The sequence below is a fragment of the Clinocottus analis genome, unplaced genomic scaffold, assembly GCF_023055335.1.
Source record: "Clinocottus analis isolate CAN_PGR_092001 unplaced genomic scaffold, fCliAna1.0.p SCAF_9, whole genome shotgun sequence".
In the NCBI taxonomy this organism is placed as follows: Eukaryota; Metazoa; Chordata; class Actinopteri; order Perciformes; family Cottidae; genus Clinocottus; species Clinocottus analis.
In genome coordinates this window covers 21,269,910-21,283,396 of record NW_027176251.1, presented here as the reverse complement: position 1 = coordinate 21,283,396, position 13,487 = coordinate 21,269,910, and the positions used below count along the sequence as shown (strand labels likewise).

The 13,487-nt window shown below is 50.7% G+C and overlaps 1 protein-coding gene across 2 annotated transcripts in view; it reads left to right on the top strand.

Annotated features, from left to right (window-relative positions):
• LOC137780855 (intermembrane lipid transfer protein VPS13B-like) overlaps positions 1 to 13,487 on the top strand; it is a 297,025-nt gene that overhangs the window by 88,123 nt on the left and 195,415 nt on the right. The window contains exon 20 of one of the 2 annotated variants that reach the window (XM_068569156.1): positions 2,507 to 2,694. The exons of the other annotated variant lie outside the window; for it this stretch is intronic. Within the exon in view, the coding sequence (XP_068425257.1) occupies positions 2,507 to 2,652 (146 nt within the window). The 3' untranslated portion in view covers positions 2,653 to 2,694. Of the gene's footprint in view, positions 1 to 2,506; positions 2,695 to 13,487 lie in introns of those variants that run through there. 2 annotated transcript variants of the gene reach the window in all.

Below are 13,487 nucleotides of genomic sequence, written 5' to 3'. Positions count from 1 at the left end.
CTGCGTCTTGGCTGCGTCTTGGCTGCGTCTGCGCTGCGTCTTGGCTGCGTCTTGGCTGCGTCTTGGCTGCGTCTTGGCTGCGTCTTGGCTGCGTCTGCGCTGCGTCTTGGCTGCGTCTTGGCTGCGTCTTGGCTGCGTCTTGGCTGCGTCTTGGCTGCGTCTTGGCTGCGTCTTGGCTGCGTCTTGGCTGCGTCTTGGCTGCGTCTGCGCTCGATCCTCTGCAGACAGAGACGGATCCTTTGAGGAAACTCTGGTGGATTGTATTTAGTGCGCCGCCTCCGACTATTACTTTGATTTAGGGAGCATATTATTTCAGCAAAGCAATGGCTCATAAAGACAGTACATATTTTTAAATATTAAAACCTGATCTGAACACAAACCAGAAGACCTAAAGGAAGCGAAAAAGAGGGGGAGAAGGAAAGGAGAGGAAGGAGGAAGGAGGGGTGACTCCCAGAAGCACCGGCTATATCTCCAGCAGATGTGCAGCAGTGGAGGCCTGCACTCCTTCTCATCGCTGCCTCAAACTCTCCCCTCTTCTGTGCTTAATGTTCTTTGTTTCTCTCTCTCCCCACTCTGTCTGCGTGTCTCTCTCTCTCTCTCTCTCTTTCTGCTCTTCAGCCTGCTCCTCTGTTCCTTTCCTTGTTTGCAAGAAGTCCGTCGCTGCATCGCGAGTTCCTCACGGCTCCGATGGATGAGGAGCAATTTAAAGGAACAAGTTTTACTTTTAATACAGAGCGCTGCTGAACAGCTCACACACACACACACACACACACACACACACACACGCACACACACACACACACAGTATTTCTGCCAGAAATCTTTCTTTTATCTGCAATATACCTGTCAATTCAGGCAAAGCTGGAGACAGCAGCAGGCTTGACAGTAACAATATCACCAGGCTGGAACGTTTCTGCGTGTGTGTGTGTGTGTGTGTGTGTGTGTGTGTGTGTGTGTCTCCTTCTCGGCCTGTGTTTGGTGGTCAGGCTCACATCAAAGCTCCGGGTCGTCCACATGTCCCCGCTGTCATGCGCAGGGTGACGGGCAGCCTGTTGGCTGCTAATGGGATGATGGATGCGACGCCTCATTCGGCCGGAGATGAAAGGTGGAGCAGCACCACTCCAAACGGGCTGCGCCCTGTCGCTCTCACGGGCCCGGCTCGAGACGCTCCACGTCTTTTTGTGATCATGACATTTGTGAATCGCTGCGGCGCTTGGCCCCGGCATCAAACGCATTTCATTCCTCCCATGTGGCCTCGTTGATTCCATTTAGCGAATTCTTGCAGCGTGATGGTTGTGCATGCAGCGTGGGGCCGACGCAGGAGGAGGAGCGCTCACCCCGTACACCACGGACATGCCGAACACATTACCATAATGAGCCGCAATCAACTTTTATACTCCTTCTTTCATTTGATTAGTCGCTTCTGGTTCTTTTGTCGGGATGCAGCGTGAAAGCCCGGCCGAGCGGCGGACGGTCCGCCCGATCCTCCAACCGTGATGTTTATTTGAAGAGGGGGGGCATCGACTCACATGAAACCACGCTCACACGTACGTGGGCCTTGTTTTGGCTGGAGGTGATTGACTGCGGTTGATTGTAAGTGGAGGGAAGCCCTGCCTCAGCGGTTCCCTCAGGTCATGGATGTGTGATCCCTGCGTCCTCTCATTTCTTAGAGGACGTGACAGGCTCTGGAAATTGCCAGCGCGCTCCTTATGGATCCTTTAATTCATCCCAGAGGCCATTTCCCCCACGTCTTCCCCTTCTCTTTTCTTCTTCTGATACAATACAGTTGTCTCGGTTCTGCAGCAGCAGCCAATCACACGCTCTCCAGAGAGCGCTCCTGTCACGACCTCTTTGTACGACACAGTTGTCGGCCTCAAACATTTTTAGATCGAACCTCAAAGCCGTCGGGGAATGTTCACGTTCCACACGCGGCGGCCGTCAGACGAGCCGCCGCGCGGTCCGGCTTCAGGACGGCAGCGCTCACGTCTGAACCCTCTCTCTCTCTCGCTCGCTCGCTCGCTCGCTCCTTTCAAACGCGGCCAGTGACATCTGTTTCCTGTCTAATTGTTTACCAGTAAAAGTGAAATTCCAGCTTACTTAGAAAATGATGAGATTGGGTCGGTGGCGGTTGGTGGGAGTCCCCGTGCACTTGCAGAACTCCTGCGGATCCCGACCCCAATGTGTTTCCATTCAGCGCGTTTGAGGTTGGAACATTCTAATAAATTAAACACAATTAAAGGCGTGGGTTTTAACGCAGCAGCCCCGCTTTGAAACGGCCTCTTTTATAGATGCAAAGGCGTACAGCAGTTTCTCATGGAGCCGTTAACCCTTCGCGTCACAACCTGACAGTCCCAGGCTCCGAACTGAGCGGCAGCTCCAGATAAGAGGCTTTTTTTTGTGGCAGTGGCACCGAATCAAAGTGTTTTCATTCTCTTTTTCATCCCCTCTCCCTCTCATGCTCGCGCTCTGTCCCGATGCATGATGGGACATCGATGGCTTTGTCCAGCGGGAAGCGAGGCGGCTGCAGGAGGAGTCGGTCCAGGATGGATCCCTGGATCGGAGGGGCGCAGGTCAGCCTTGCTCATGGGCCCAGCTGAGCGCCAGCGACACGTCATCCCGGGACGGATGCCCGTGTTCCTCGGCCGATATTAGATCTACAAATGATTTGTGGATTTAATCAGAGTTGAGCAAAGATCACAAGGACCAGAAATGCTTGGCCGTGTCACTGCGAGTGACCTCCCGAGCGTAAATCATCAGGACCGCTCAACAGACAGCTTGATCATCTCGATCCCCGGCCGGCGGCTGGCCGGCCGGCCGGCTGCTGGCTCTGCTCCCTGGCTCGGTCTCGGGCCCGTCAGCGCTGATGGATGGGAGCGACTAAGGGGCCTCGGACGGGGCCGGCGCGAGGGGGCGGAGGGCCAGAGGCCGTGCGAGGAGCCGGGGTTCATGCCGAACCTCTGGGTGAGCGGCAGCCTGCAGGTGTTCCCCCCCACTACCACCCCAGCACCAGGGGGGAGGGGCCAGCGGGTCGGGTGGGCTTTATGATCACAGAGAAGACCAGAAAGTGAGAGCGAGTGAGGGATAGCATGTGTTCTCCCCAGGCACGCCAGCAGCTGCGAGACAATGATTTATGCTTTTCTCAGAACTCTGGGATCTGAAAACGTTACATTTAATCAAGCACACGGAGAGCAGAGCAAATGTTAAAGATGTTCCCCATAAAGCGCTCCGGTTTGATCTCTCTACCAGGCCGGGGAGCTGTGGGAATAGGGGAACAAAGTGATCTTTAATCTTAATTTAAATATATATATTGGAGGGAATTATAAAAAGCTACATGGAATTAATCCCTGGAGAATTCCCCGGGTGCGGTAATACTAAACATGTTTCAGTCCCTAATAGATACTAAAGCTGTTTTCTTTCTCCTCAATTACTGTTCATATTAGACAGATGGAAGCAGGAGAACTGTTCCAGCGTTTAACTTTCATACGGAGTTAAGCTTTTCAACGCTGAACTACTTTGTTTACACTGTGGCGTAAAGAGTTAGTGTCAATGCACACACACACACACACACACACACACATTCACCAACAGCCGAGCGAGAGCTCTGCACAGCGGTCACAGACAGGTGGGATCCTGCAGGACTCACGGCCCGGACACCAGACACACTAATGAGAGCAGGTGGGAATGAAGCGCCACCTGACTTTGATCTGGCCGTTTCTCACGCACACACACACACACACACACACACACACACCACGCTCGCATGCGTTGGCTTGGAAACACTTGCCACACGTGATCTCGCCGCCGTCTCTGAAGCCGCGGCCTGCGAGCGCGCCGACACCGTAGATGGGGTGTGAATTCTGGGATGTCCCCTGGTAGCCTCCTCCATTACCATCTTTCAAAGGCCTGCCGTGCTCCGGTCCGTCCATCTATCATGCTCCTTTTCCCTCCTTTGCATGTGTTCACTCACTCCATTGAGTGTTAAATCAACAGTCTGGCTTTGTCTCAGGCAGCAGCCTGATGGCTTTAAGCTGCTGCCTGAGCTCTCTGGCTGACGGGCCGACAGTACACCCAACCAGACTAAAAATACATCTCTTTTACATCCCTGTGAGAAAAGCTTCAGCTCCTCTTGAAATGTGATCATTTTTGTAGCAGTTGGGAACCGACCAAAACTTTTTTAACACATATTTGATAGACAAATACTGACTATATATATATATATATATATATATATATATATATATATATATATACGTCCCATCTCAACGTTACTTTTAGTTCCTCTGGTCGGCGTTGTTCCATTTGTTTATTTGCTGAAGCACTTCATAACTTCCTCGACAGTCCGTCTAATCTTCAAGGCGGCCGCTCTCATCGCGTCAGTCAGTGTGTGTGAAGCGGAGCTTGTAATGCAGAGATTAGACCCGAGGGAACCCGCTCGGAGCCGGCTATTGAGGTCAATCACGGCCCATTACTGGAGCTGTTCATCTGTGAAGTGTCGGGCTCCTCAGGCCACTCTCACAGTGCTTAAGGCCGGCGGCAGTGTGAGGCTGAGGGGCAGCGACCTTTCATGGCCTTTCATGATATCACTGCTCCCATGCGGCCGCTCGCCATCGGACATGTCACCAACATCCTGAGAACGATTATCTCAGTTTATCAGAGCTGCAGATCCTCAAAATGTTCTTGGGGGTTTGTGCCGGAGAGTCGATGGAAGCAAACGAGACTTTAATGATCCCAGTGGGGGGAGTTGGTCGTAGCAACAGTAAAGAAACAGAGGACAGCCAAACAGAAAACGGAATAGAAATAACAAATTGGGACTCTGGGAGAGTCAAACATAACACAGCTAGCAGCTAGCAGCGCCAGGACAAATACTGTAAACGTGAATCAATGAAAATGATGGTGGTCATAAAGAGGGGAGGTTCAGCAGCCGACTGCAGGAACACAGCGGTCAAACTGAGGCTCTGGTGTTGGGCATCACGGTGTGTGAGTCAGAAGGAGATGAAGGTCTTTGAGTGTGAAGAGAGGTCGTTCTGGGTCAACGAGAGGAGGAGCTATCGTGTGAACGTGGAGATGATATCAGCTCATGGGCTTCAGGAAGAAGAGCGCTGTAAAGAGCTAATGGCGGCATTAAAGATGGGCTCTTTTCTCACATTTCTGGTGCATTAATGTCATAAATTCACCTTTTCCATCCACTTCCCTCAGGTTGTTGGCTCAATACTCAAAAACAACTCTCTCTATAAGGCTGAAGTTTACCTGCCGCATGTCTGCGTTCAGGAGTTTTAGTGTTTCTTTGCTGTTTGATGAGCCGGCAGCATCACGGACCTCCATGAGGAAGTATCCCCAAAACGCTCCACTGAGGACGTCTTCTGATGCCACAGCAGTTTGTCTTTTCAACAACGTCCATCACCTGGTAGCCCCGCCCCTAAAGCGCCCCCTTATTATGGTCTGTTTGACTCCAACAGCCCATAATGTATTAAATGAACATCATGCTGTATAGAAGAAGACTAGAAACTAGAGATTGAGACATAAACTGATGTTCACAATGTTTACTGAGGGAATACATCAAGAGAGAAGTAGAGTCACTTATATAGACTTCTATACAACCAGAGGAGTCGCCCCCTGGTGGTCAGGAGAGAGAATGCAGCTCTAACACATGAAGCATAGACTTCTATACAACCAGAGGAGTCGCCCCCTGGTGGTCAGGAGAGAGAATGCAGCTTTAACACATGAAGCATAGACTTCTATGCAACCAGAGGAGTCGCCCCCTGGTGGTCAGGAGAGAGAATGCAGCTTCAACACATGAAGCATAGACTTCTATACAACCAGAGGAGTCGCCCCCTGGTGGTCAGGAGAGAGAATGCAGCTTTAACACATGAAGCATAGACTTCTATACAACCACAGGAGTCTCTTGGTGAATGTATTGTTTCTGTTCTGAAAACCTTTTCTTCTCTTCTCACGGGTCAAAGAGGTGCATCTCGGTACAGATTGAATATCTTCGGTGTCTTTGGCAGCGCGTCTGTTCAGCAACAGGTGAGCAGCGTCTCGTTCATGTTTTAAACTTCTACTCAACCCGAGAACACCTGAAGTCGCCTCTCGTCAGCCGGTTCCTGCAGGTCCTCCTTTGTGGGGATGCTCTCCCTTTGGTTGCTCAGCAGCTGGAAAATAGTAATCTAGCTTGTCAGCTACTGGGCGTCATGTAATTCCCAGGGCACCCTGATTCATTTCCCGCTAAGGTGCAATTCATTTGTAATGTTTGTCAGTGAGGCATTCAGTGAAGCCCCCCCCCCCCCCCCCGCCCCCCTCCTCCAGGTCTATACACTCCCATCATTTCAAATTCCTGTGTGACTGCAGAGTTATTACAATGAGTAATTACAAGTTAAGCTCTTTAGTAAGAGAGCGGGAGGGAGAGTACTCAGCCAGCTGTATCCTTTAAGTTTATTCATTCATCACTGGTAAGTAAAGAAGAAGGTAATTAGTGTAGTTTTCACGGGTTTGAAGCTGAAACAGTGCCTTCAGGCCGCCTGTGGACAGCGGTGATCCAGGTCTCTGTGTGCAGCATGCGGCCTGTTTGCACACTGAGTCCCGTGTCCGGCAGGGCTGCAGGGCTGCAGGAGGTCGCTTTGGTTAACCTTTTCTAATTGAAGGTTGTCACCGGATCAAAGGTCGCTGCATTCCACACCGTCGGATCAAACGTCGCGCAGCACAATCCAAACAATTGGCTTCCCACCGGATCAGCTCAGCGTTCTGTGTGGAGGTTCATTCTCACCAGTGAGACCTGTGGTTACGCACACTGCAGGGAGGTCAGTTTGATCTACCCGTACGTTCTGCTCCTGCCCGTCACAACACATCTTACGTTCTTTCTCCTTCTGGGATTCAAACACGTGTTTGTGGAGGTTTGAATCGGCTTTAAACATGACGTGAAATAACTGATGTCCTCGTGATGGACCGTGCCGGTGGGCCGATGTGACGGCCGTGGCTCAGCACTCGTCTCCACGATGGAGACGTTCCCTCCCTCGCGCCTCTCCCAGCATGCATCTGTGGCTCCCTGTCCGTCACACTCGGTTCATCAGCGTCTGTCTCTCGTCTCGTCCCGGCTGTGAGGGAGATCAACCGGCTCCCCGCGTGATTAGAGGCTGGTTACTGATTCATACGGAGTCGCGCCGGCGCTCAGAGCGGATGCCGAGTCGGCGGCGTTGAAGTTTTCTGCAGTTTTCTGTCCCGGTAGCCAAACCAATATGTGCCTCCACCGCTCCAGTGGCCATCGCAAAACACGCGGTGGGCGTGGGAAGGGGATGAGAGCCCATTAGCTTCTTCACAGCTCAGCTGCCGCGGCCCTCCTCCTCCTCCTCCTCCTCCTCCTCCTCCTCCCCTCTTGTCCCGCGCTCCATGCTCATTTTCCCAGGCTGCACGGTTGGCCATATGAGATGTGCACACAGTGGGTGAAAAGCTTTACCGCGCAGCAGCGTCAGCTCTTCAAAAGAACAGAAAGAGGAGGGGGGGTATTAAAGTTAGCGGGCTGAGCACAGGGCCACATAAAGCAGCAGCAGTGAGGATGAAGAGCTGACAAGGCGGTTGAGAGGAAGAGGAGTTTAAATGTGATGAAGGGGTTGGAGCTCTTGGAAATGTCTTTTGATGGCGATGTGGGTATTATTTCTGTGTTAAGACACAATTAATGAAGCTAATTAAGCTGATGGCGGTGATGGGGCTGTGGTGTGGGTTCGGGCCGGATGGCGGTGGCGGCGAGGGAGATTTCTCACAGAATGAAAAAATAAAAAAAGGCAAAGCAATTAAGAGAATCAGCCGGTAGGAACCAGAGCAAGTGAGGCTCAGTCAAGGATGGAATGTGACACAAGCCACACTGATGTTGAATCCTCACCATACAACTGGCTCACAGCAGACTCCCAACAGCACCAATTACAAGCTCTCTGGCTCGTTGCCTCTCACAGCGCTCCCCTCCATCGGCACATCTTCATCCCACCAGATACAGAAGCTCCCCTTCCTGCTGTGCACGCGCTCTCCCTCGTCTTCAGTCCTGAGACGAGCAGGTCCGACCGGCTCGCTGCGCTGAACACATGCAGCGCTGTGTCTTCAGACTGCAGCGAGGACGACAGGTCGCTGCACCTCGTTCAAAGGACGTATCTTAAAAACGCCATTTAACCTCCAGCAATTCAACTTAACCTGTTCCTCTTGTGTCCATGTGAAGGACTTTCAGGGCGGCATGAAGTGGGAGATCTTTGTGTTTTTAAAAGTTTGAAATGAATGACGTCATCTGATAGGTTTTCTAAATAGTTTGCCTTGATGAATGTCACGTACTAAACTCTGTATTTGGCAGGCAAGACGTCGTAATTCAGTTTAAAAAAAGTGAAGAAACAAGTTGTTTAGCTTTGAGCTTCTGCGTTGCATCAGCGGTCCGTTCCTCCTGCCAGGTGCTTCATCAGCAAGAAACATCTCAGTTGCATTGAAATGGCCCTAAACCTTCTGCTTGTTTATTGTTAAGTGCTGTGCTGTATATTAATCTCTCAGCATATGAATCCCTCCCCCTGCGTGCCGGCCGGCCAGAGCAACACTGTGTGTCACGTTCACGTCACAATAACCATGAGATTATTCTGTTAAACGGTCAAATGGATTCCAGAGTCTTTGAAGCGACTGACGTCAGAGCAGCGGCTCGTTGAGCTGAACGTCTCCGTGATGAAGGACACGCATGAGCCTCATCTTCACGTCAGCGTTCATTTCTCTCTTTCAGTACAGAGCAGCTTCCTCCCTCCTCCAGAGCTTTAAGGTACGATCTGGTTCCTCTCGGCTGTAACTGCAGGCGGCTGCTGCGCTCTGCGCCGCACGCCAGCTGATCGCATTCTGCTTTTCTGCATGCTGCGAGGATTATAACGCCTTCATTAGGAGCTTCATATGAACCCCTGGTTGAGCTCAGCTGGTTGCTCTACCTGCCGACACATCAAGGCAGAAATATTTAGAAATATAGAAATATTTAGAAAAAAAGAAGGCTTTGCTTTTATTTTATGTAACTCTTTTGTTTAAATGCTTCTTTCTAAATGCTTGAATGTCACACACACACACACACACACACACACACACACACACACACACACACACACACACACACTCTCTAAACAGACGTAAGATCAGAGCAACAACATTAAGACCTGTAAGTGGTGTTATCGTCAGTGGTTTAGTGTCGTTCTGCACCAGGATACAGACCAGGTATCCTCCCTCTCTCTCTCTCTCTCTCTCTCTCTCTCTCTCTCTGACCTCTCCTTTGGTCACCACACCCCTTCACCCTCCTGCTGTGACTCTCCTCTCACCCTCTCACCCCACTTAACCCTCGCTCTCTCTCCTGCCAGCTTGGCAGGAATGTTAATGGAAGTTGTCCATGTAAGCAGATCTGGAAGCTTCCATCCAGGGGAGGCTGCGGTGACAGCGGCTCTGGCCCAGAGAGAGTTATGGTGTCTTGGGTGAGGAGAGCATCCTGCTCCCTTGGCCCCTGCAGCCTCCCCTGGTAACCCGAGCCCGGGTGTTTCTGACGGCCTCGTGACTGGTCATCTTCAACTTTATGGCCACTTGTCCGACTCTGAGCACTTCGTTCTCTGCTCTCTCCGCCTTGTTTTTCCTACTTCACAGAGCGAGAGGCGCTGCTGCAGCCTGTGCACCTCTGTTTACCTTCCTCTGACCTCGCCTTCCCTGCAGCCCGTGTTTCCAGCGGATCGGTTGCGTCCTTATCGGCAGCATCGAGGTTCTGGGGGTTACTGACGCCCTTTGCTTCTCTGGGAGTCCTTTTCTTCTCACAGGAAGAGAAATAATAGGGCCAAAAAAAAAAGAGCTCTGCCCCAAAGCAAGAGGTTGTGATTAAGTCGTGACTCATAAACACACTTTCTGGCCGTCCAGATCTCTGAGATCAGACACGGGGGGGGGATGGAAACCGACCTGGCAACACGCTCATTACCAACATTAATAAGGAAAACATTTTACCACGAAATCCAACCCGGTGTTTTGAGAGCTGTGGCTAATGTGTGTCCGTACCCGCCGTGTGTGTGTGTGTGTGTGTGTGTGTGTGTTAGCTCAATCAGCTTTCAGACTGCACAAGCTGTCTGCACTGGGATGGGGGTTTGACGCCCAGCCTGTCGGGGACGGCCTCGCTTCTGTGAGGACTTTCACTACCAGGACCAGGACCTGGACTCCACCGTGAGGGGCCCTGCTTCTCTGGCCTCTGCCGTGGGCGCCATGCGGCGTGGTTTCATGTCTGTGACCAAACGGGTGCAGCTGGCCGGTGTTTGGAGGCCGAGTGGAGGGTTTGGGCCGAGCAGTGCCGTTGTGGCTTCAAGATGTTCCAACACTTTCTGTATGGAAGGCATGAACGCCTGAACCATGGGTTCGCTGGCCGGTAACCAGCAGGCGGCTAACTCATCTGATTAAAGCGACATGAAAGCAGCGGGGTGCACTTAAAGTCTGCCTGCGTCTGTGTGCGCATGGAGAACGGGCAGTGTGTCGCTGTTTGGTGGCCATCTGCATGTTAAACTGCTGCAGATGGTCAGAGGCTCTGCCGTGCTGGTCAGCAGCAGCCGGCTGCTGTGTGTGACGAGTGGAGGTGGATGTCACACACCCGCACAGACAGGAAACACACTCACGCACATTCACCACGCCACAAACACACACCGCCTGCAGCACGGAGCCGCTGTCAACCCCGTGCAGCACGGATGCAGTGAAGGGTCATTACAGCATCAAGACACACACACACACACACACACACACACACGGGGGCAGAGGAGGTCCTGTAGGTCGGTGGTGTGTCACTGTGAGGTTGTTTTGCCTTTTATGGTGTTGAAGCGTTACACAAATCCACTGGTGTTTGTGTAGCTCAGCGTCTCGGAGCAGCAGGTTATCTGAGCGTGGTTCCTATGATCAGGTAGAAGAGATATGATAAGTGAGCCACACACACACAGACTAGTGGTGGTGCAGACCCGTCTGAGAAGTCTTACTTCCACTGATGAGTTGTATGTTTCATCGTGTTTTGAGTGTGTGAACCTCGTATGAATGACACTTCACATTTAAGCTGACACTAACCTTCCACAAAGTATTGGCTAATATTGCTAAAGTTGTTCATACAGCGAATGATGCCTCCATTCGTTTCAGTTTTAATTGCTTCTGTGTACCACTACGATATCTACTCAACCACTGTACTTATTCAGCTCCTCCTGTTGCTGCAGACAGACGTTTTCATACTGGATTTATCTTTTTAACACGTATTGTTCTACAGTCTTCAGCCTCTGGTGGTTGGTACTAAAGCCTCTCCTTTGTGGAGCTCCTTTGGGGGCGGGGCATGTGGTCTTATGTGGTATTATTGGAGCGTTAATCATGCTTTACAATCCTCATGAACACGCACTCCTTCATGCTCAGGGGGCGTCATCGTGGAGACGCTGGTCGTTTACACGGTTACCTGAAGGCAGCAGTTCTTTGGTGCGTCATGGTGGTCCATGGAGTTGAATATGTTCAATGTACAATCCTTTATGAGACTTTGTGGACTCACGAGAGGCTGACACCTCATTGTAGGAACTCAGAGCATGTTGCAGACGGGTTGACAGCATGAGGGAGGAAGCTGCGGGCGCTGATGGACTGCTGCAGGAGTCTGCTCTGTTTTAAAGTGTCACTGCTTCCAGAGGATCACTGGCCAGGTGCACGCACTAAATCCAGTGTGCGCTGCACTCGGGGAGATGGATGGCCTGTCTGCTTGTGAGCATGGGAGGCCTGTGACCTCGTCCAGAGAGCTGGGTGGCGCTGTGCGCTCCACAGAGATGCAACATCCCTGTGTACGAGCCAACAGATCATGACTTGAGGAGCTTGTAGCAGGCTGCAAACCAACATTTAACTATTGTTGTCTACGCTCCCCACTGTTGGTGTCATCTGTTCATAAAAGGCCTCGTGTCCACACACACGTCCCTCGACGTAGAGTTTAAAGGAAACACCAGCTCCAGTGGCTTTTTGGCTGCTCCCTGGTCGCCCTCACAGTGCAGCGTGAGTTCGCATCTCAGCCTGTTTCAGTGTTGGAGGCTCTCGCTCCTTCATCCTGCTTCATCAGCACGTTGATCTCTGATTAATGAGCATATTTTCTGACTGCGCCGCCGTCCTTTCGGTGCACTTTGCATACTTTTGTCATGCGTCTCTTCACCGCTTGTTACAAATCATGCAACTCAAAGGAAAGTCTGAGTCTCTTGGTGTTGTGGTGAAGGTCCTGGAGCGGGACGGTCAAAAGCTTTTGGTGCATGTGTGGCTTTGTTGTTGGCGGCTCTTTGTGAAGTTGTCCAACATTACAGGATCATGGACTCACGCTCACCCTTTCACCTCCATCAGCGTGTGACAGGCGGCTCCGCCTGAGGGGCGGGGCCTCCGCCTGAGGGGCGGGGCCTCCAGGCGGTGTGAGCGTCCTGAGAGTGTGGAAGGTCCCGTACTGAACGAGTAAGCCCGGCTAATCTGTAAGCCCTGTGATGGCCAACACTCTCCCACCACCTCTGCCACCTCCGACGTGTCGGCGACGGCCTTTCAGCGCCGCTGCTCCCGGATCCGTCTGAGCCTCCGGGCCAGTCAGTCAGTCGCCCTGTCAGGACAATCTGCCCAGTCCATCGGCTCGCGCTAAGAGGCTCTTTAATGCAGTCGATTAACGTGTCAGAGGTCAACCCGTCGTGCTTTTCACAACGTGTGAGGAGGGGTGTGAGGCCGGACCACGGACAGGACGGGGTGTGATAAGAAGCAGGAGGGGGGGGGGGGGGGGGGGTCACATGGTGGACTCATGGCTCAAGCTGGGGAGCTGTGTGGAGTCCCAGCAGCACCTCTACTGGTGCAAGGAGACTGAGTCCAGAGCGACTCAGCACCAACCTGCTGCAGGACGACTCACATGTGTTCATGCTCTAGTTATGATGACGTCATTCTTTCATCTGGGTATTATGAGGACAAGTTAAGACTGTACTGTGTTCTCACTTTTATTTCAGTAAATTAGAATCTTCACATTTATTTCAACCTTTCTGTCATCTTTGAAAAAGCACATTTTATTTATTTATTTTATATTTATTTAAGTCTATTTTATTTATAAAAAATAATTTATATATATATATATATATATATATATTATTCATACAGTTTATAAATATATATAAATATATATATATATATATATATATATATATATATAAATATATATATATATATATATATATATATATATATATATATATATATATATATATATATATATATATATATATATTGTATTGGTAGAAATTGAAGCTTTCAGTGAAAAAAAGCAAAGTTACCAAGAAACCAATTTCTTTTATGCAATTTTTACAATTCAAACAATATGTTAGTGTAAAAGAGTAATATACAATTAAAGAAGGAAATCATGACTCAGTAGTTCTCAGCAATCAAACCTATTACAAAACACAGCAGGAGTGCATGATGCATGATGCATGATGCGTGATGCATGATGCATGATG